We start from the raw sequence: 21,241 nt of genomic DNA on the forward strand, positions 1-21,241 counted from the left end.
ATAGCCAAAAGGGAGGGGAGGCTTTTAGGGACAAGGGTAGGAAGAAGTAATGTCTCGGTGTCACATCTTTTCTTTGCGAACGGTAGTGTGCTTTTTGGATAAGCTTCTAGAGAAGGAGCCAACAATATAAGAAGGGTGATTCGAGAATATGAAATGATATCTGGTCAGTTGGTTAACTTTGACAAGTCATTAATCTATTTCAGTGGAAATGTTGATGAAGAGACAGACGCAGGTGGGAGGAATTTTTGGGGTAAGGATATCAAATAATCCAGAGAGATACTTGGGGCTGCCTACTATGGTAGGACGTAGGAAAAAACATGCTTTTGTGGCAATTAAGGAACGATGTGCTAAATTGGTAAATAACAAGAGTTCGCGTTTATTATCGACTAGAGGCAAAGAGGTCTTTCTAAAGTCTATTTTGCAAGCAATACCCATTTATGCTATGCAATGTTTTAAGCTACTGATTTCGTTTTGTTAAGAACTAGAGAGTATTATGTGTAAATTTTGGTGACTAATTCTAAAACAAATAAAGGTATTCATTGGTGTCGATAGAGTGATATGTGTATCCCCAAAACGAAGGGAGGTTTAGGTTTTAATGATCTTGCAACGTTTAATTTGGCCCTGTTAGCGAAACAGGGATGGAAACTTATTATGCAGCCTGATTGTTTATTTGCGTGTGTCATGAAAGCCAAGTAATATCCAAAAGAAGAGTTTATGAGTGCTGGCCTAGGATCTTACCCTTCATATACCTGGCTTAGTATTTGGGGAGCCAGACATCTTCTCAAAGAGGGACTTGGGTGGCGAATTGGACATGGTAATTCAGTTAACAAATGGAATGATCGTTGGCTCCCAAGACGCAGAATTCAATGTCAGAATATTGATATCAAGTATACCAAAGTGTCTGATCTAATCGACAGGGAAACAAATACCTGAAAACATGATATTATTCGAGTGTTATTTGGAGAGGATCAAATGCAGTGTATTCTTTCAATACCTTTGGCGAGTAGTAGAGTGCAGGATGCCTTAGTATGGAGAAGCGAAAACATAGGAGTTTATACAGTAAAAAGTGGTTATCAATGACTTACTACAGAGGGGGGTAATAGAATACATAGTGAAATTGCTTCGAATTTCTTTACAAACCTATGAGAGCTTAAATTACCAAGTAAACTTCGAATCTTTATGTGGAGAATTGCCAATGGCTTCCTACCCACTATGTACAATTTAAAAATACGCCATCTGGCTGCTAACACATTGTGCCCGGTTTGTCGAGCTGAGGAGGAAACTGTGGAACACCTCTTCATGGATTGCTCTTTCACACGACAGGTGTTGAGGGGATTGGGGGTGTCAATTTCAACATGCAACAGAGAACCAATTTGGAAAAAATGGTTAGAAACAGAATTTGTTAGCCAGAATACAGAAGCTCGCAAAATTAGATCTATTGCCTATTGGGCTATTTGGTACAACCACAACAAGATCTATCATGAAGGGGTACGAGAACAAGTAAATAAAGTAGTGGGTTTTGTCAGGGCTTATTATGCAGAATCAAATTTTATGAAGGAGGTTTTTAAAAATACGTATGAAGCTCATTCTTTAGTGTGGAAACCACTAGACAATGATATCATAAAGATTAACTTTGATGCTTCTTTTAACCAAGTTACAAAAATATCTGTTTCAGGGATTATTGCACGTAATAGGAAAGGTTTGGTAATGGCTGCTTGTACCTTTCCATGGGAGAATGTTTCAGATCCAGTCACAGCTGAGGCAAGGGCATGTCTGCAAGCCATCACTATGGCTGAGGAAATGGGTTTCCGATACATTTGCATTGAAGGCGACGTGCTAACCATAGTACGCAAGTTGAACTCTGCAGAGGAAGATAGATCAAGTGTTAGCAGTCTGATTCAAGAAATCAAGGAGAGAAAACCCATTTTTAGAAGCTTGAGTTTCCAGTATGTACCAAGGGTAGCCAACATAGTAGCTCATGAAATGGCAAAAGAGGGATGTTGTTACGAGTTTCCTCGATTCTTGATTGAGGAGGCGCCGCCTACGGTGGAAAGCTTAGTAAATCAAGATAGAAGAAACGGCGTTGTCGAAAGATAGAAGGAAAAGAAGAGTCCGGGCTTAGCAGTTTTGTTTGCCCGAAGAGCTCGAAATCTTGACAGAGATGAAGGATCTGAAAGGTTGATTTTGGAAGGAAAATGGTCTCTTGAATGGCTGATACATGGTGCTTTTAATTTTTTCAGAGAGGAATGGTTCCAAGATGGGTGTTTATTTTCTTTTCTTGTTTTGTCGTTTCATTTTACAATTTCATGCTTTGAACAGTTTTTGATCTGTTTCTTTTAGGAGTGTTTCAATGCACCGTTTTGGTGACCATTTAGTGATAGGCAGCTGTCCTTTTCCTCTTTTCAGGGCTTGTAAGTGTAACCAACTGTTTTATCTCTCTCATCAATAATAACAGTATCAGCGTTTTATTCAAAAAAAAAAAGTTGAACCCTTGAGATTAGGTTTTAGTAGTTCCCTAGAGTTTTGGTTGCTGAAGGCTCTCAATTGTTGCTTTTGTCCTTAGGGAAGTTCATATTTTGTTGGGTACTTACGACAGCTGGATTCATAATTTTTATTGGTTGGTCTCATTGTGCCATTGGTGAAGGTCCTAGAACCATTAGAAGCATTGGGTTGTGGAGGGTAGCTTGTAAAATGATCTAAATCATTAAAATTTGATGGCAACAATTTTTCAGCATTGAATTGCTTCTCACTTTTCATTCTTCTTCGGCGATAATTCTTGGCTCTGATGACCGTAATTTACCAAAATTTTCGTGATTTGATCATTGATAGAGATTGAAGATTCAGTAGCTTTCTTCCTCCTTTTTTCACCATCAAATGAAATCGAAATGAAAAGCAACAACTGGACAATGCGAAGTTAACATTTTTTTTCTAAAAAAATTAAATTTAAAATGGTTAAAATATATTTTATAAATTCATATCAAAATCTATCTTCCACATTTGTTTTTTATTTAAATTTAAAAGAATAAATTTATATAAATTTATTATGAGTTAATAAATTATTATATATTTAGACTATTATTTATTTGCAATTTGTAGATTTTTTAGATTGTATTTTAATTATTTTTCTTGAATTTGTATCACTTGAGTATATTTGTATATTATATAAAAATTATTCACATCTTATATATTTATATTTTAAATAATTGTTGATATCCCACTAAAACGAGTGTAAAATTTAGTTATTTTAATGTTAAGATTATCTTCTATAAATTTAAAAATATATTATAATTTTAAAATGAATAATATTTGTACAATTGTCAGTAGAGTTAAAAATTCCACTAGTAGAGTTAAGGGATTGACAAACGTCCTATAAGAGTATAGTAAAATATTTAAAAAAAGAGAAGTGTCACAATTTTTTAAGGCATCTTGTGAAATAAAAAAGTACACTGTCAATATAATAAATACTAATTTTATTTTTTAAAATTTAAAATTTTGGATATTTAGATAGATTCGGCTTTTGTTCCAAAATAATATGAAAATATTAATTACCAGAATAATATGAATTTTTTTTAATTAACCGACTAATATGAACTAAGCATGGAATCTCAATTAGGTATGACAACTGACAATTCAGGGTGACAACAATACATTTATTCTATTAAAATTAGACATTGCTTTATGCCAATTTGGGGTTTCCATGCACAGACCAAATATTATTTCCAAAAAAAACTGTACAAGGATTGAATAGAAAATTCCGCTTTTCTTTTCCCTTGCACTATCCTCAGTTATTTGGCGTATTAGCTTTTCTTTTCTTTTCTGATATATTCTTTATTGATGATATTGGATTTGGTGCCCCAAATATAGTATTTTTATCAATGTACATTTATAATTTTTCGAACAAATTGGTTAATAAAATTATTTATAAATTAGATTAATACTTTGTATATTGTTTTCACATGATTTTTGCACGTAAAGTAAAATGGAAGCAAATGTTGCTCACTAGTTGTCTAATGTTTAAGTAATACTAAGCAGTATTACGTGGTTGGATCATAACGGAAAGACAACTTATATTAGTAAACGAACCCAGACATGTCTTTAGTCTAATCAGAAATGAGCAAACCGATTGAAAGTTTGATATGTTTTCTATCAAGTCCAATTAGGGAGATACCTTGTCTTGGGTATCGGAGCGGACGACTCCTAAAAGATAGAGACATAGATGTGACTGCCTGGACTGATGGTACATCGGACTAGACCCAAAAAGAATAGATCATGAATCCGTTTATGGATTTATTCACTTGCGACGTTCATAGTGTGGCATACCTAAATCTCGATTGGATGTCGAACTATGTATGCATGACTCATACATTTTGATGTAAGTAAAATACCAAGTTCAAATAGATAAGGAATCGAAAGTTGGTGCATTGAGTATACGACTTCTACAGTAATAGTGCCATTCACAACAGTGGAATTCATAGCCCAAGACATGGGTAAATGATATTCTCTCATTGGCATTACATTGTTGATGAAAAGTAAACGTGGTCATGGGTCGTTCGTCTTTGTGATAAATGTTTTAATTACTATTTGATAGTAATTGACTTTTCATTAAGGAAGATGTAATGATTACCATGAGATAAAATAGGATCATATTGGGAGAATGGATATTATCCCAAAGAGATTAAGGATATCCTGTGAGAGTAACACACTCATGACAAGGTCATTGGATAAGCACTGAGTAGTTGCTTTCGTAATGGTATGTCATTAAGGAGAGCTCAGTCACGATACTATAGTAGAATGACTTTTAACTAAATGAATTTATAATTAATAGGCAAAAGGTCAAAATTTAATTATAAATCATTTCAGCCCTAATTACATATGTCCAATTGGTCCCTTCGCAAACTCGTTGAAACAAAAAATGAATTGCTTGTTTGAATCAAAATGAATGGAATGAATAGAAATAGATAAATGAAAAACACTCAAAAATGATTATGGCTTTCTCCAAAATGAAGAAATGAAATCATTTGAAAATGACTGTGGTTTTCTCAAAATAGAAATGAAAATGAGAAATGATTCATTTCCAAATGTACATGGATTACTAAAAAATATCAGAAGAATGAGTTTATATTTTTCAGCTATTTTAAAGCTCGAAAATAAAAATAAATCATTCGGGCATAATGAATATGTTGAGTGGTGAAATATTAAATATATTTCTCAAAATTTTACTAGGGGTAAAACCATCATAACTTTACTAGGGGTAAAATTGGAATGAGAATTATTTAATTGAAAAATTAATGTTTATTTTGAAAAATATAAAAATATGTACTAGATTGGGTTAAATTATAAAGTGTTGAGTTAAAAGTCTAAAAAGTACATATAATTGGGCCCAACATAATGAGAGGCTCGAATCCTCTTCATAATACATATGAGGGGAAACATACCATATTAGTCCTTCTCCCTCTCTTAGTTGGACTAGAAAGTTGTTTTTCTATTTGAAATAAACCTTTACAATTTAACAAGCTTTCTATCTTCTCTCCTTATGAATAGATCTCACCAGCAGAGTTATTTACATAACTTAAGAGATTGTTACTTTACCAAAAAATAGAGATAATTTATTCTAAACTACTAAATATAATTTTCTAGAATAAGCATTCTACCGATTTCTATTAAAGAAGAGAGAATTTTTGTTTTCACCCAAAATGAAAAGAAATTTTTTTCTAGTTTTGTGTTTTGATTCAATTGGTACAAACCTACACTCGAAGCAGTTCGCGGTACGAGAATAGCGGAGAAGATCATTTGGTTGAAAGCCGAAAAATGTCAAGGATTTGTTTATCCTAAAACACAAGTATGATTTTGATTTAAGGTTTATTTCTATAAATATCACAAACTAGGTCATTTTCAAAATTTTAATTTTTCGCTGTGCAAGAAAACAGTTTTCAAATCAGATTTTTTTCCAACAATTGGAATTAAGAGCCAGGTTGTGCTATGTTTATAGTGTAAACCAAGATCGAATCTCTCTCTTCATCTTATTTGGTTGATATTTGATAAGATATGACATTTTTGTACTTATTTGCATGTTTAAGGGAATAAATGTGATATTATATATTTATTATATAATTATTTTTTCTTTTGCCAAGGTTGTGGTTCCTAGGAAATAAACTGTGGACTATCATCTCTACGTAAGATTTTCTTTTTAGAATTCTTGTGAGCCGGAAAGGACACAAGACTTAAATTTAATTTTTTTTCCTAAAATGAGTCCATGAAAAGGAGAAGATGGAGCGATGATGGTTGAGGACACAATGAATGTCTTGTGGTGAAAAATTATGTAATTTTTTGTTTTTCATTTATTTTCTAGAAATAGAACCATGGAAACATTGACTGACAAGTTTATTTTAATTACCTATCTCTTTATGTATCTATTTAGTAATTGTTAATGATATAATTGTAATATGTATGTATGAAATGATCCACAGTTGACCGATTAAAGATAAGAAATGTGATAATGAAAAAATACATGTGTTGTATTGATGAGAAAATACATGTGTTGTATTGTTCCATTCACTTCTTTAGGTTATTTGATTACTGTAAGAACTACGATGATGAAAAGATGCTTTGTGGTCAAATATGACTCACCTCCCTTTCTTGGAACCCTACTTGGTGTACAATTCCTATTCATTTCTTCGATTTTTTCCCTTAAAAGAAAAATTGGAGAGAATCAAAATTGTTGATTTTATGAATAAATGAATTTGAATATTATAAAATTGCCAGAGCATGTCATGCACATATGAGATAAACATGCCATATAGTTTAGGAAAAAATGTCACACGTACTTGTCATGTATATATTAATCATTCATGACTGAAACTAGAAAATAAAAGTGAACATAAACAAAAATGCTAGACTTAGGGTACGAGATCCAACACTACTCCCAACAGCAGCCTAAGTAGAAAGTAGTAGGGGTCTCATGCCCCACGCTGTATGCAGGAACTGGAAACTATCGATGGGGCAACCTAGTGGGTTTGGGTAGGTGTGGAGCAGTACTAGCACTAGCAGATAGTGAGAACGCTTCTTGCATAAAGGCTAGTTGCAGTAAGGTCAAGTAGCACTGAGTGGCAATTGAAGTCGATAGGTATATCGGTGGAGAAACAACAATAGCGATGGTTTGAGACAACGAGTGGAGGCAACAATTTGGATTTTAGGGTTTGTGTTCACTTTTGGGACTTCGACCTAATTCATGAAGACCCAAAGTATGCTTTGGGATAAAATTTTATTTTATTTTGACTTTAATTTTTCCCTTAGGAAGAAACCATGGAAATTTTGACTAGTTAGTGTCGGTTTAATTTTTTTGCTTTTCATATTCTCAAATATTATGTTTGTATGAATAACGATAAATCGAGAAGCATGTCCACGCATATACGTATGAATAAGTATGCCATAGAGTTTACGAAGAATGCCATCTATAGTTGACTGCATAAATTTGACCATTCATGCTTGAAACTAGAATTAAAAACCTTACAATAATGAAATTCATAGCCCAATAAAGGGTAAATGATATCTCTCAATGGCATTACATGACAGATGAAAAAGTAACGTGATCAGGGTCATTTGTCATAAGATGTATGATTTAATTTGTATATGCTAGTAATTGATTTTTTCATGAAAGAAGAACTAATGATTATCATAAGATAAAATAAGATCATATTGGGAGAATAAATTTTATCACAAAGAGGTTTACGATTTCCTATGAGGGTAACACACATATGACATGGTCATTAGACAAACAATTGATATAGTAGTTTTCATAATGGTATATAATAGGGAGAGCTTAGTCATGACACTTTCGTAGGATGAGTCAATGATTCAATAATGTTGTAAGTAATAGACTAAGAGTCGAAACTTAATTACAATTTTTTGAACTCTAATTATATATGTCTAAGTGGTCCCTCTGCTAGCTCAATATAACCATGATGATTTGCATTAATCAATGACATGAAATTGTGAAACAACGAACTAGATAAATAGATTGCATGTATCATCATTCACAATGAATGCATTTTCTCGTTATAAACAAGATATGGCTTGGAAATTAATTAATTTTTTGAATTATTAATTAATTTTTATAATTAAATAATTAAAGTTCGAAGTGAAAATTAAATCAATTTCATCATAGTTTTATGAGAACAAGTTGATAAATTCATTTACTCGTAAATTCTAGTATGATAAAATTGTCATGACTTTAAAGAAATTAGAACTAGGTTGAGAAAATAATTTAATTAATTAAATGAATAAATAATAATTTTGGGCATAGAAAATATATTTATTGAGTTGGATAAATTATATGAATTGATTTAAAAATCGAATAACACATATAATTGACCCAATAAATTATGAGGCCCAACAAGGCCCTGTTTAATAGAGTGGGGAGCAAACCCTAGCCCAATAGAAGGTGTGCTACTAACCCTTACATATACTTTCCTAGCAGGAGTCGATTTTCCTATTAAAATATTATTATTTTGGTTACACTTTGTTTGACTGAGATTCTTGTTATTTTCTCTATAAATAGACTAAGGGTTAGGTCAAAGATACTCCTTCCATAATATACTCTGTCCAAATATAATCAAGTTATTTTCCCAAAATAAATTCTATATTTTGATAGAATTCATCTTCTATTTCTAACTTCTGAAAGTTTCATTAAAGTTTTCATCGATTTACGAATAGAGCCCACACTCTATCAAATTGAGGTTAAGATTAGTGGATAAGAGTGAATGGTAGAAATAGGGGCGAAGCCAAAACAATTTTTTAGGGGAAGCTGAATGAAAGTTTAACTTTTTATAGTCTATATCTTTATAATTTTAAAGGATTAAATTAAATTTTTATAATTTTAGGGGATCCAAAGTGCAATTTTACCTTTACTAATTTAAAATTTTAAAATTTTTTAAAGAGTCTAAATAATAATTTATTATTTTAGGGGGGTGGGGCCCCTACCAGCCCCCCTAGCTTTGCCTCTGGGTAGAAAGCCAAGAACAGCTAAGTCCTTTAAATTCGAAAATGTAGATATAATTCATGTAAGAGATTTATTGCTATCAATGTTGTAAATAGGCCAATTTGATCGGCCCCTTTGAAACCCAAAATAAATACAAAATAAATAAATATAAAACCCAAGTCTTATAACAGTCCAAGTTACATGATTAAAGACCCAAGACCCAAATACAGGCCCGATAGGCCCAAAAAATTACAACTTTAGACCACTAGGGTTCTCTCTCTTTGCACCACAGCCCTCAGCCGCCGTACAGCCCTAACGCTGCTCGTGCCTCCACGTCAACAACCCTCGTACGCCAGTACAGCCTCGTACACACGCCACGCACCTGTACCTGCGAAAGGAAACAAAAAACAGCAGCGAGAATGGCAGCCAATAGGAAATTATTTGTATTTTTCTCTTTTAATTTCTTTTCGGCTATAAAGCCAACTATTCAATCTTTGTAATGGTTACTTACGAACACACGCATATTAAGCACACAGAAATATAAAAATACGAAAAATCAAGTCGATATTTTTTGAAAGGTGATTTTAAATGTCATTTTTCTTTTCCTTTTTGGAATGGATCTTCTTCTTTGAAGTTTGCATGTCTTTTTTTCATAAGAAAATAAAAAAAGGAGAAGGGTTTACCTGATTATGCCTACGGGTTCGGCGTCGAAGTCCCTCTGGCGTGGAAACGAAATTAAAAGGGGGAGCCTTGGGTCTTGGCGGCGGTGGAAGCACATTGAGTGCCTGTGAAACCCAAGAGTCGGCTCTAGGGGTGAAGGTTGCGGCGCTGAAACCCTAACAAGTGGGTATTTGGCCTGTAACTAGAGAAAATGGCAAAATGCCATTCGTTTTCTTTAAAATTTTAGGCAAAGAACCAAACGGCGCCGTTTGGGGATATTGGAGGTCCGCGCGTCAACCTGGATAGCGACCCGGATCCGCGCCTTTTCATGCAGAGCGGGAAATTTGCACGCCAGGTCCTCCATATTCGCGCAGGCCTTCGAATGCGCCTTATACGTCTTCTTTTTTTTTTTTTTTAGGCTTGCACGCCAGGTCCTCCATATTCGCGCAGGCCTTATGCGTCTTCTTCTTTTTTTTTTTTTTGATTTAGGCTTGCGATTTGCGCTTTATTGCAGTCTGATCCGTACGTGTGTGCTGCGTTTTGGGAGCCTGGGATATTCCCAGATCAAGCCCCTGTGCATTTGCGCGCATTACGCATTAGTCCCTTTTTTATTGTTTTGTTTTCAAATTATCCCTTTGATTTTGGATTGATTCTAATTAAACCTTTTTAGTTTATAACTTGTATTCTTAACTACTTATTCATACGATTGTCTTGAAGTTTCTTTTTATTATGTTAATATTTTTATTTTATTTTCTATATACATGTATATTTGTACATGCACAACTTTGTTTTGTTTTGTAAAGTCACTTTGAATTTCTTTGTGCATTAAGTTATTTTAACATTCTCATATAACCACTTGTTTAAATATATATATATATATATATATATATACACACACGTATACTTTGTATTAAAGCTAATTTTATTATATATATTAATTTTATGTTGTTTGACATACCTTATTAAAACTTATTTTTGTATTGCATTATATAACCCATGTAATGTCTTTTGAGCTATTGTCATTATATGTATATACATTTGTGGACACTCGTATTTAATCTATACATTTTATACTTGTAGTTTTCTTACATATACAAGTATGTTCTTAAATCTACTATGTAGTTTATAATAAAATTAATTTAGCCCTACATATATTTCAATGTTATTTTGCGTGTACTTGCTTTTAAAATCATATGTATATATTAATACACTTATTACTTTAATATTTTTTTATTTAAAACACTTTTTGCTTTATGATTTATCAAGTATTTTCTTTATGTATATGAAATAATTTTGGAAATTTCATTGTTTTTTGTAATTATAAAATTATTGTTGTTTGAGTATATCTTTATATTATATTGCTTTTGTGTATATATAGTCTATTATTTTAAATGTTTTGATATAAGGATGTGTATAATTTTTAGATTATTTTAAAAGAATTTATAGGTATCTTATTATTAATCTCATGTTTTTTAATAGATTTACGTGTATATATATTTTTTATAAATCTATTTTGTCATTATATCTCATCTTGTATCTTTATTATTCTTTTGCATTATATATTATTTAAATCATCATGTAGTTTATCAACTCTTAAATATATTTGTGTTTAAAATATTTTACATGCAACTTGATTCAAACTTTCATTCTATAATATCCATTTCAAAGTTATATATATCTATCCCTAGTTTTCTTTTTATATACAAATTTGTCAACCTACATTTTATGTGTCCATTTATTTATCGTTTTTTGGAATAGTTTCATACCATATTACTTCGTTGCTTTGCATTTTTGTTTTGTGTATCTAGTAGTAGTCATGTTACGTTGTGCCATGCATGTTATCATTACATTATTCATTATTTGTTTCATATTGTCATGTTAATTATTCTCTATGCATGATTGAGATGGAGTTATATTTCCAAACTAGTTATGCTTAGTCATTTAAGTTCTTGTAGTTGATTAAATAAATTGTATTATCTTCATTTTTCCATTGTCGTATTTTGATGCGTACACATATATCATCCCATATCATCGTTTTCCACTCGATTTTTGGAATGTGGTTTTATAAAATCCAAATTTTATGGTTAATTTCGTCTTATTTCAAATCGAATTAATACATTTTAAGCTAATTTCACAATTATTTAAAACAAAGGCGATATTCGATATTTGACAATTCGTGGAATCGTGCCCTAACATGTTGGGTTGCAATTTCTCATTTGCTCAAAGTAATCGAAGGTCCCTTCAAAATTTCACTCATGTCTTCTAAAAATCCTTTAAAACGAAGGCAATGCTCGGTGTTTGACAATTCGGGAATCATGCCCTATCGTGTTGGGTTGTGATTTCTCGTTTGTTCAAAACAATCGAATATTCCTTTAGGTTTTCACTCATGGTTATTAAAAACCTTTCAAAACAAAGGATGTTTGATGTTTGGCAATGTGAGAATCGTGCCCTATCGTGCTGGGTTACGCTTTTTTCATTTGTTCTAAACGATCGAAGATCCCTTCGGAATTTCACTCACGTTTTCTAAAAACCCTTTAAAACGAAAAAAATGTTCGATGTTTGGCAATTCGGGGAATAGTACCCTATCGTGCTGGGTTGCAATTTCTCGTTTGTTCAAAATAATCGAATATCTCTTCGAAATTTCACTCGTATTTTCTAATGTGAGGCAATGTTCAATGTTTGGAAATTCGAGGAATCGTGCCCTACTGTGCTGGGTTTTGGTTTTTCGTTGGACCAAATTGTTGGACATCCTTTTGTAATTTTCAAATTATAAACTTTCGGACGTCAAAACAAGAAGATTCTGGCAACCAACTCGGGTTATTCAAATGTTATTAAAAAAGGAACCACATTTCAAAAACAATTTTAATTTTAGACATAAGGCAGTATTTAATAGATTTGGTACCAGTTTTGGGCGTAGTAAGGGTGCTAACCCTTCCTTATACGTAATTGACTTTCGAACCCATTTTCTCAAAATTCGTAGACCAAAATCGTTGTTTTAGTAAACTAAAAATGTTTTATTAAAATAACCTCATTCTTAGGTGATCCATCACACCAAACAAAAGGATCGGTGGCGACTTCATATTTCTGTTTTTCAAAAGTCGATTCCCTCATTTTCATAAATTATAAAATTTTCAAAAAGGGGTGGTTTCGACAGCTTGGCGACTCCACTGGGGAACCTTTAAGAAAGTCTAGCCATAAAATCGATTATTTGCTGTCCTTCTGTCGAAAATCGAAAACTTGTTTTGAAAATCATGATTGCATTCATTTGTATGATTGTTATGGTTCGGATCTCGTAGAATAGTACTGCATTTCATTGCATGACCGCTGTGGTCACACCTTTTAAGTGGGAGTAAGAAACTATGCTTTCGTGAGGTTTTCACCTCCATATAGGCTAGTGGATTGCTTCCGGGGTACATCCGTACCTATGATTTCGTGAGATTTTCATCTCCGTATGGTCATAGGGAAATGTATCCCCCCAAACCGAACTCAATCTATATGAGCCTATAATGGGTGAAGATTGAGGAATCTGCTGGTTCGGGTACCTTATCTCTAGAACCGAACCACATATAATGAACCTTAGGAGCTATCCTTCGGTGGAGCCTCGTCGAGCCTTAGTACTTACCCATATATGCGTTGTAATTTATGTGTTTGCATTTTATCGCTATTATCTGATACTAACCTGTGTTTTGTTTTGATTGTTTTTTTTTGCATGACATTGCATATTAAAGGAGGTGTTAATCCGTATTCAATTACTAAGTTAGAAAGTTTGACATGGAGAATGAATTTCTTAGTAAAGTCGAGGATAATTCATCCGTTCGTGCATGGTCGGAGAGGCTACAATCAGAGAGAGGGGATAGCTTGGCAGAAGGGTATATATCGGAGTTGCAGGATTTCATTCGTGTCAATGTAGTACAGAATGAGTTGCAAGAGTTGAGAGACATTTGGGCTAGTTGGGATGAAGGGATCAAGCGGTTGTTTTACTAAAGCTACAGTGATATATCCTACTTGCTAGACATTAGAGTGCACAAGCATCTATTTCGGGTTATAGTTTAGTTTTGGAATTCTGTGTACAAGTGTTTCACCTTTAGAGAAGTGGATTTAGTACCTACCATAGAGGAATACACTACTCTGCTCAGGTGTCCAAAAATTCAGGTCCGAAAGACTTATGCCCAGGTTTTTAATAGTCAGGCTTTCGTGAAGAAATTGATGAGTATTTCAGGGATGAGCGAGCCTTGGGTCACTGCTCGGATTCAACAAAAAGGAGATAGTAAATGTATTCTTTGGGAGAATTTGCGAGATTTGATCTTGACGCATCCAGATGAAAGAAAGAGGAACGACATCTTCGCCTTAAGCATCTACGGATTGGTAATTTTTCCTAAGGCTTTGAGGCACGTAGACGAGGCAGTCATTGACTTATTCGATTGCCTTGAGAAGGGAATCACATCGGTACCGACGATATTGGCTGAGACATTCAGATCTTTGAGCTCATGCCGGAAGACAGGCGAGGGGCGGTTTATTGGATGTGAACAATTACTGATAGTATGGTTTCATGGGCACTTTTGGAAGGTAGACAAGGTTTCCTATCGGGTCTTTTCCGAGGGTTATTCCCCGTTAAAAGAATAGGTAGCTATACAAAGGAGAGAGAATATCTCGGAGGAGAAGTGGATAGACATTATTCAGAACCTCAAGGAGGGGGATATCGAGTGGAGAGCTTATTGGATAGTTTCTGATGATATCATGTACCAATGTGGTAACTTTGATTGGGTGTCGTTGTTAGGAATTTGGGGAGCTACCGGGTATACTCTATTACTTGCGCTGAGGCAATATAAGTTGAGGCAGTTTGTACCCACGACCTACGGACTTGCTCAGAGTGAATTCTCTTTTAAGGGTGCTCACTATAAGAAGAAAGTTCGGGAGCTATCAGATGCTTGGAAGCAAATTTGTTGGATAAAGAGGTTGGCCATCGACTCCATGGTAACGCCCGAGTATGACGGATGGTTTAAGAAGAGGGTTAATGATAATGTTCCTAGGCTAAGCTTGGAAAGTGCTCGACCTATGGGGGAACAATTACAAGTCGCCCCGTCAGAATTGGAAATTATAAGGGAAGATTTTGAGAAGAAGAGTTCGAAACTTGGGAAGAAGATCGAACAATTGGAGGAAGAAAAGATGCACCTAAGGTTAGACGCTGATGTCCAGAGGTCAGAGGCTGAAAAGTGGAGAAAATGGAAAGCTAAGGCTGAAGAAGATCTAAACAGCTTGAAGGCAGACTACAAGAAGCTGCGCCTATCTATGAGGACTGCAGGTTTAGGGAAGTCTTCCGAATAATGGCGCTATGAAATTCGAGAAGAAAAAACCAATACCGACCGGTGGGAAAGGAAATTTCGAGAAGCTCAGGCACGAAACGAAGATTAAAGAAGAGTCTGTCAGAAAGTAGAAATGAGCGAGGTGAATCAAAGGCTAAAGTGGTAGAACTTAAGAAATCTTTGCATCAGTACCGAAACCGCAACACCGCAATGGAATTGAGGGCAAGCTTGAGCAAGATAGAAGAAATGAAAGGAAAAATAGAAGAGTTAGAGGTGTCACTAAAAAACTGTGAGATGCGGATCCAGTTTTTTGAGGTAAACGAGGATCGTTGGAAAGAGCAGCTTCACCATGCGCAAGACCAAGTCAAAAACAGAGATTACCTTATGGGGGAAGCCATAACCCAGATTCAGGAGGTAGCCGACTACTTGCAAACTTTAGCGGCACAGGCAGACACACTCAGTGTGAAGTATGAGTTGGTGTCAGATCGCAGACAAGAGCTGGCCTCGTTGCTTAGAAAAATTACGACTTTGAGTGTTAGAGCGAAATTTTATCTGTAACTCAACTTTATGTAAAAGATTTTATTTTCAAGTAAAATTTTCTAAAGGGAATTGAATCAAAATTGATGCCTCATTTACATTCATGCATTTGCATTACATCATATCATTATGCATTAAAGGCCATAAGAGGTTCCTAATTAATTAATTAAAAATCACTTCAGTAACCTGGAAACCAACGAAAACCAACCAACCAACCACCCCTACGGTACAAGGAAAAAATCAATGGATAAGAGACTCAAGAAATTGGAGCAAATGCAAAAGGACATGCAAGAACAAATGCAGTCTCAGATGCAAGAGTAGCTAGCCAAGATTCAGTGAGAGATGAAGGAACAAATGATGGAATCCCAAAGGGAAATGATGACTCAGTTATCCCAATTGCTATTGGGAGGAACGGATAAGGGAAAGGGCCCCATGGATATTGTTGAGGAAACTAATGAAGGTCCTCAATACCCCCCTGGCTTTACTCTGACACATGTACCGATAAAGCCCGAGATTAATCTACCAAAACCATCCGTCACAATCATGCCCCAGCAGGTTTAGACCGGAACTTCAATACCGATGAACTTCCAAACCAGCTCAGGCTCTAACTTTGTCAACAACCCGAACTATCCGCCCGTTCCCGATTTGGATCAAGTTTTTAAAGAAGAAAAGACGGGGATGGATTTGCAAAAACAATTGGAAGAACGGTGTAGATGGCTCGAGGAGAAATTCAGAGCCATGGAAAGTGCGGATCATCATCAAGGGATTGATGCTAAGGACCTGAGTTTGGTCCCAGATTTAGTCCTTCCCCCTAAATTCAAAATGCCCGAATTCGAGAAATACAATGGAACAAGCTGCCCTGAAGCCCGCATCACTATGTTCTGCAGGTGAATGACGGGATACGTTAATAATAACCAGCTATTAATCTACTGCTTTTAAGATAGTCTGGTCGGGGCGGAGTCTAAGTGGTACAACCAATTAAGCAGAGCTAAAATTAACTCGTGGAAGAATCTGGCTCAAGCCTTTATGAAACAATACAATCATGTGACAGACATGACCCCCGACAGAATCACTCTCCAAAACATGGAGAAGAAGTCAAATGAAAGCTTCAGACAGTACGCACAAAGGTGGAGAGAAATGGCCATACAAGTACAGCCGCCGCTTCTAAAAAAGGAGACGACGATGCTCTTTATCAACATCTTGAAGGCCCCTTTTATCATGCATATGTTGGGAAGCGCTACCAAGAGCTTCTCTGACATAGTGATGACGGGGGAAATGATCAAAAATGCTGTTAGAAGCTGTAAGATAGAATCAGGAGAGAGTGGCAGGAAGTCAACCCCGAGGAAAAGAGATAATGAAATGAACAACACGAGCACATTCAACAAGGGTCAGTTCAAGTCACTTACCGTAAATCAGCCAAAGACAGTAGCCACCAATCAACGTAGCTCTGTAAGACAAGAATCCAACGCAAGGGAGAACACAAAAAGGCCACAATTCACCCCTATACCCATGACGTATAGGGAGCTCTACCAGAACCTGTTCAACACTCATGTAGTGTCTCCTTTGTACCTGAAGCCATTGCAGCCCCCGTATCCCAAATGGTATGACATAAATGCCCAATGTGAATACCACGCGGGAATCACCAGGCACTCAATCAAAAATTGTACCGCGTTCAAGAAAGTAGTCGAAAGACTCATTAAGATGGGGATCGTGAGGTTTGACGACCCAGCCGTACCCAATGTAGCAGGAAATTTGCTTCCCAATCATACCGACCAAGGAGTGAATGGGATAAGCGAAGGCAAAAACAAGAGGATTAAGTGTGAGGTTGCGGAAGTCAGGACTCCGTTGAGATAGGTGTGGAAGGAGATGGTTAAGAGAGGGCTGATTGTGTTGGATTCAAGAGAAGCATCTGAAAGAGAGAGGAACTGCTACGAGTTCCACAATAAGGTGGGGCACGAAATCCAAGAGTGTGTGGAATTTAGGGCCCTAGTACAGAACATGATGGATAATAAGGAAATGAAATTCTATAAAGAGACCGAAGACCCCGTAGGGGGAGATATATGTGCGCTGGAGGGAGAATCGACGGCACAGAATCAAACAGCAAAGTATCCTATGGTTATCGTATCGAGACCTAAAAATAATGGACCTGGAATACAAATGCCACCGAGGGTCATAATCCAAAGACCTGCAGTCTTCCCCTACAAAGACAGCAAAAAGGTCCCATGGAATTATGATTGTAATGTGACGATTTCGAGAAAGGAAAGCCTGGTTGTTGCTTCAAAAGGGGACCAAGATGGGGGCTCCTATACACGTAGTGGGAGATGGTATGATACAGCAAATGAGGAGACACAGCCCATAAAAGGAAAAGCCTCAGTGGTCGAAGAAATGAAGGAAAAAACGACCAAATCTGTTAATGAGCCAGTTAATGAAGAGGAGGCCAAGGAGTTTTTAAAATTCTTAAAGCATAGCGAATATAGTGTGGTGAAATAGCTACGTAAAAATTTGGCTCGTATCTTGATGCTGGCCTTGCTTCTAAGCTCGGAAGTTCATCGCAGCGTATTGATGAAGGTCTTGAATGAAACATACGTTGCCAACGGTATCTCCGTTAACAAACTGGACCATTTGGTTAGCAACATCAGTGCCGACAATTATATTTTCTTCAATGACGATGAGATACCACCCGGGGGCATGGGGTCAACTAAAGCTTTGCATATCACCACGCGCTATAAAGGGTATACGCTGTCAGGCGTACTGATTGACAATGGTTCGACCTTGAACGTCTTGCCCTTGACTACACTTAACAGATTATCTGTAGACAGCTCTCACATGAAAGAGTGCTAGAATATAGTGAAAGCATTTGACAGCACGGAGAGAAGGGTGATGGGCAGAATCGAGGTACCTCTGCAGATCGGGCCACACACATATGAGGTGGATTTCCTAGTAATGGATATCAAGCCCTCATATAATTACTTATTGGGGAGGCCCTGGATACATTCAGCTGGGACAGTGCCTTCTTCGTTGCATCAAAAGTTGAAGCTGGTATTAGAGGGGAGGTTGATAACGATCAATACTGAAGAGGATATCATTGCAACTGTGAGCAATAATGCGCCCTATTTGGAGACGGATGATGAAGCAATCGAATGTTTATTTCGATATTTGGAATTTGTTAATGCGACCTTCATCGCAGAAGGAAGCAAGATTCTGGTGCCAAAATTGTCCAAAACCACAAGGATGAGCCTACAGTTGACGATTGGAATGGGGGCACTACCCGGAAGAGGACTCGAGAAACATCTACAAGGAAGGATTGAAACACCAATGCTGAAGGACAAGAGAGACCGTTTGACTTAGGATTTAAGCCAGATGCAAGACAAAGGAGAAAAGAGCTGGAAAAGAAGCAAGAGAGAAGGAGGGCACGGTTAACGGGGGAAGAAATCAAATAGGAACCAATGATATTCCCCCACATATCGAAAACCTTTGTGTCCGGAGGAATCATTCATCCTAAGAGAGGTACAACAATGAAGGGAGCCATAGAAGAAGGGCTAGAAAGCTTGGATATCAACGCCACATACGAAGAGGAGACGAGAAAAGAAAATTTGTCGGGCATTTGCCCCTACACACCTGGAATTGTTCTGGACAACTGGACTGCGAAAGAGATTCCTGTAGTTTTTAGAACAGACTCAGAGTAATGTCCAAAACACACTTATTGCTCTAGGCCTAGGAGTAATAAGAATCTTTTGTGAAATAGGCTGATGTTTAAAAACGTTATTTCAATAAAATGCATGGTTATTATCATTTTGAACAGATATTCTCTCATAAACATACAAATGATTACTTTCGAATTCTTTTATTTTTGAAACATTCTTCTAAATATTCTTTCATTCGTCATTCATAATCATACTATACAGATAAATGTTTTAAATTCTTTTAATTATTTGTATCTGCTTCCATCCTCATAATAGGTCCCCAGATATCAATGATACGAGTGACACTGCTAGTGACTTAGAATTTTCTTTTGAACGAGATGTGTGCATGGAGGATTCTCCGGATTTCGAAGATGACCAAGGCTGTAACCTATCCCCTGATTTGTTGAGAATGGTAGAATAAGATGAGAAGCAAATCCTACCTCACAAGGAATCAGTAGAAATTGTGAGCTTAGGAGAGGGTCAAGAGGTGAAGATTGAAACTTATGTCACCATGGAGATGAAGCGAGACCTTGTGGAATTGCTTCAAGAATTCATAGATGTCTTCGCATGGTCGTACCAAGATATGCCTGGTTTGGACACTGATATCGTGGTGCACCGGCTCCCTATAAAGGAAGAATGTAAGCCAGTTCAACAAAAACTCCGAAGAATGAGGCCCGATGTCTTGCTAAAAATAAAAGAAGAGGTTTGAAAGCAGTTTGACGCTGGATTCCTGAAGGTGGTAAAATACTCATATTGGGTAGCCAATATCATCTCCGTCCCTAAGAAGGATGGAAAAGTGCGAATGTGTGTGGACTACAGAGATTTGAATAAAGCCAGCCCGAAAGACAATTTCCCACTGCCCCATATTGACATCCTAGTGGACAACATGGCAGGACACTCATTGTTTTCATTCATGAACGGTTTCTCCGGATATAACCAGATCAAGATGCATCCTAAAGACATGGAGAAGACCATATTTGTAACTATGTGGGGCACATTCTGCTACAAAGTGATGTTATTTGGACTGAAGAATGCGGGGGCAACTTATCAAAGAGCCATGGTAACCCTCTTTCACGATATGATGCATAAGGAAATCGAAGTGTATGTCGATGATATGATCTCAAAGTCCCGAACAGAGAAGGAGCACATACAAGTCCTGATAAAATTGTTCTTAAGGTTGAGGAAGTTTCAGTTAAAACTCAATTCGGTCAAATGTACCTTCGGAGCCAAGTCTGGAAAGCTTCTCGGATTCGTGGTTAGTGAGAAAGGGATCGAAATCAATCCAGACAAAGGCAAAGCCATACAAGAGCTATCTCCGCCGCGTACCCAGAAAGAGGTTCGAGGTTTTGTAGGAAGATTAAATTACATTGCCTGGTTCATTTCACAACTAACCAAGAAATGTGATACTGTCTTCCGCCTCCTCAAGAAATAGAACCTAGGTGAATGGGATGAAGAATGCCAAAAGACTTTCGACAAGGTCAAACAATACTTATCCAACGTTTCGGTGCTAATGCCACCAAACCCCGATAAGCCATTAATACTTTATTTGGTAGTATTTGAGAATTCCATGGGATGCATATTGGTCAGCATGATGAGTCAGGAAGGAAAGAAAAAGCTATTTACTATCTTAGTAAAAAGTTCGTGGAATGTGAAACAAGGTACCCGCCGATAGAGAAGTTGTGTTGTGCCCTAATTTGGACAACCCGAAGGCTGAGGCAGTATATGTTGTATCACACCACTTGGCTCATCTCAAAATTGGACCCTTTAAAGTACATGATGGAGTCAAAAACTTTAAATGGAAGGATGGCCCGATGGAAAATTCTGCTCTTTGAATTCGATATAGTTTATGTGAACCAAAAAGCAGTAAAAGGGAGTGCAATAGCGGATTTTCTAGCTAGTAGAGCTTTGGAAGACTACGAACCTTTGAACTTCGATTTCCCGAATGAAGACCTGATGTGTGTTGCTACCACTGCAGAGAGTGCTCCGGTAGAACTTCCTTGGAAACTAAACTTCGATGGGGCGTCAAATGCTGTGGGTAATGGAATCGGGGCCGTCTTGGTATCCCCAAATGGAGATCATTA

The 21,241-nt window shown here is 36.3% G+C and overlaps 1 protein-coding gene and 1 long non-coding RNA gene across 2 annotated transcripts; one reads left to right on the plus strand and one right to left on the minus strand.

Moving 5' to 3' along the window:
- Window positions 1-9,035: 9,035 nt before the first annotated feature.
- Window positions 9,036-10,181, minus strand: LOC108459383 (uncharacterized). The gene is made up of 2 exons (XR_001867350.2): window positions 9,661-10,181; window positions 9,036-9,365 (listed from the first exon to the last, which is right to left on the minus strand). It is a non-coding gene; the product is annotated as an uncharacterized LOC108459383 (long non-coding RNA).
- Window positions 10,182-13,143: 2,962 nt separating this feature from the next.
- LOC108458924 (uncharacterized) lies at window positions 13,144-14,962 on the plus strand. The gene is made up of 4 exons (XM_053026734.1): window positions 13,144-13,147; window positions 13,434-13,608; window positions 13,726-14,176; window positions 14,261-14,962. Exons 1-4 carry the CDS (start codon window positions 13,144-13,146, stop codon window positions 14,960-14,962), a joined length of 1,332 nt encoding a protein of 443 aa, XP_052882694.1.
- Window positions 14,963-21,241: the final 6,279 nt, after the last annotated feature.

Source organism: Gossypium arboreum, chromosome 4 (genome assembly GCF_025698485.1).
Source record: "Gossypium arboreum isolate Shixiya-1 chromosome 4, ASM2569848v2, whole genome shotgun sequence".
Taxonomy (NCBI): Eukaryota; Viridiplantae; Streptophyta; class Magnoliopsida; order Malvales; family Malvaceae; genus Gossypium; species Gossypium arboreum.

Coding starts and splice junctions, on each gene's coding strand:
- LOC108458924 (XM_053026734.1), top strand. Junction 13,609..13,725: donor TGGGATGAAGGGATCAAGCG/GTTGTTTTACTA, acceptor TTTCACCTTTAG/AGAAGTGGATTTAGTACCTA. Junction 14,177..14,260: donor GATGTGAACAATTACTGATA/GTATGGTTTCAT, acceptor TTAAAAGAATAG/GTAGCTATACAAAGGAGAGA.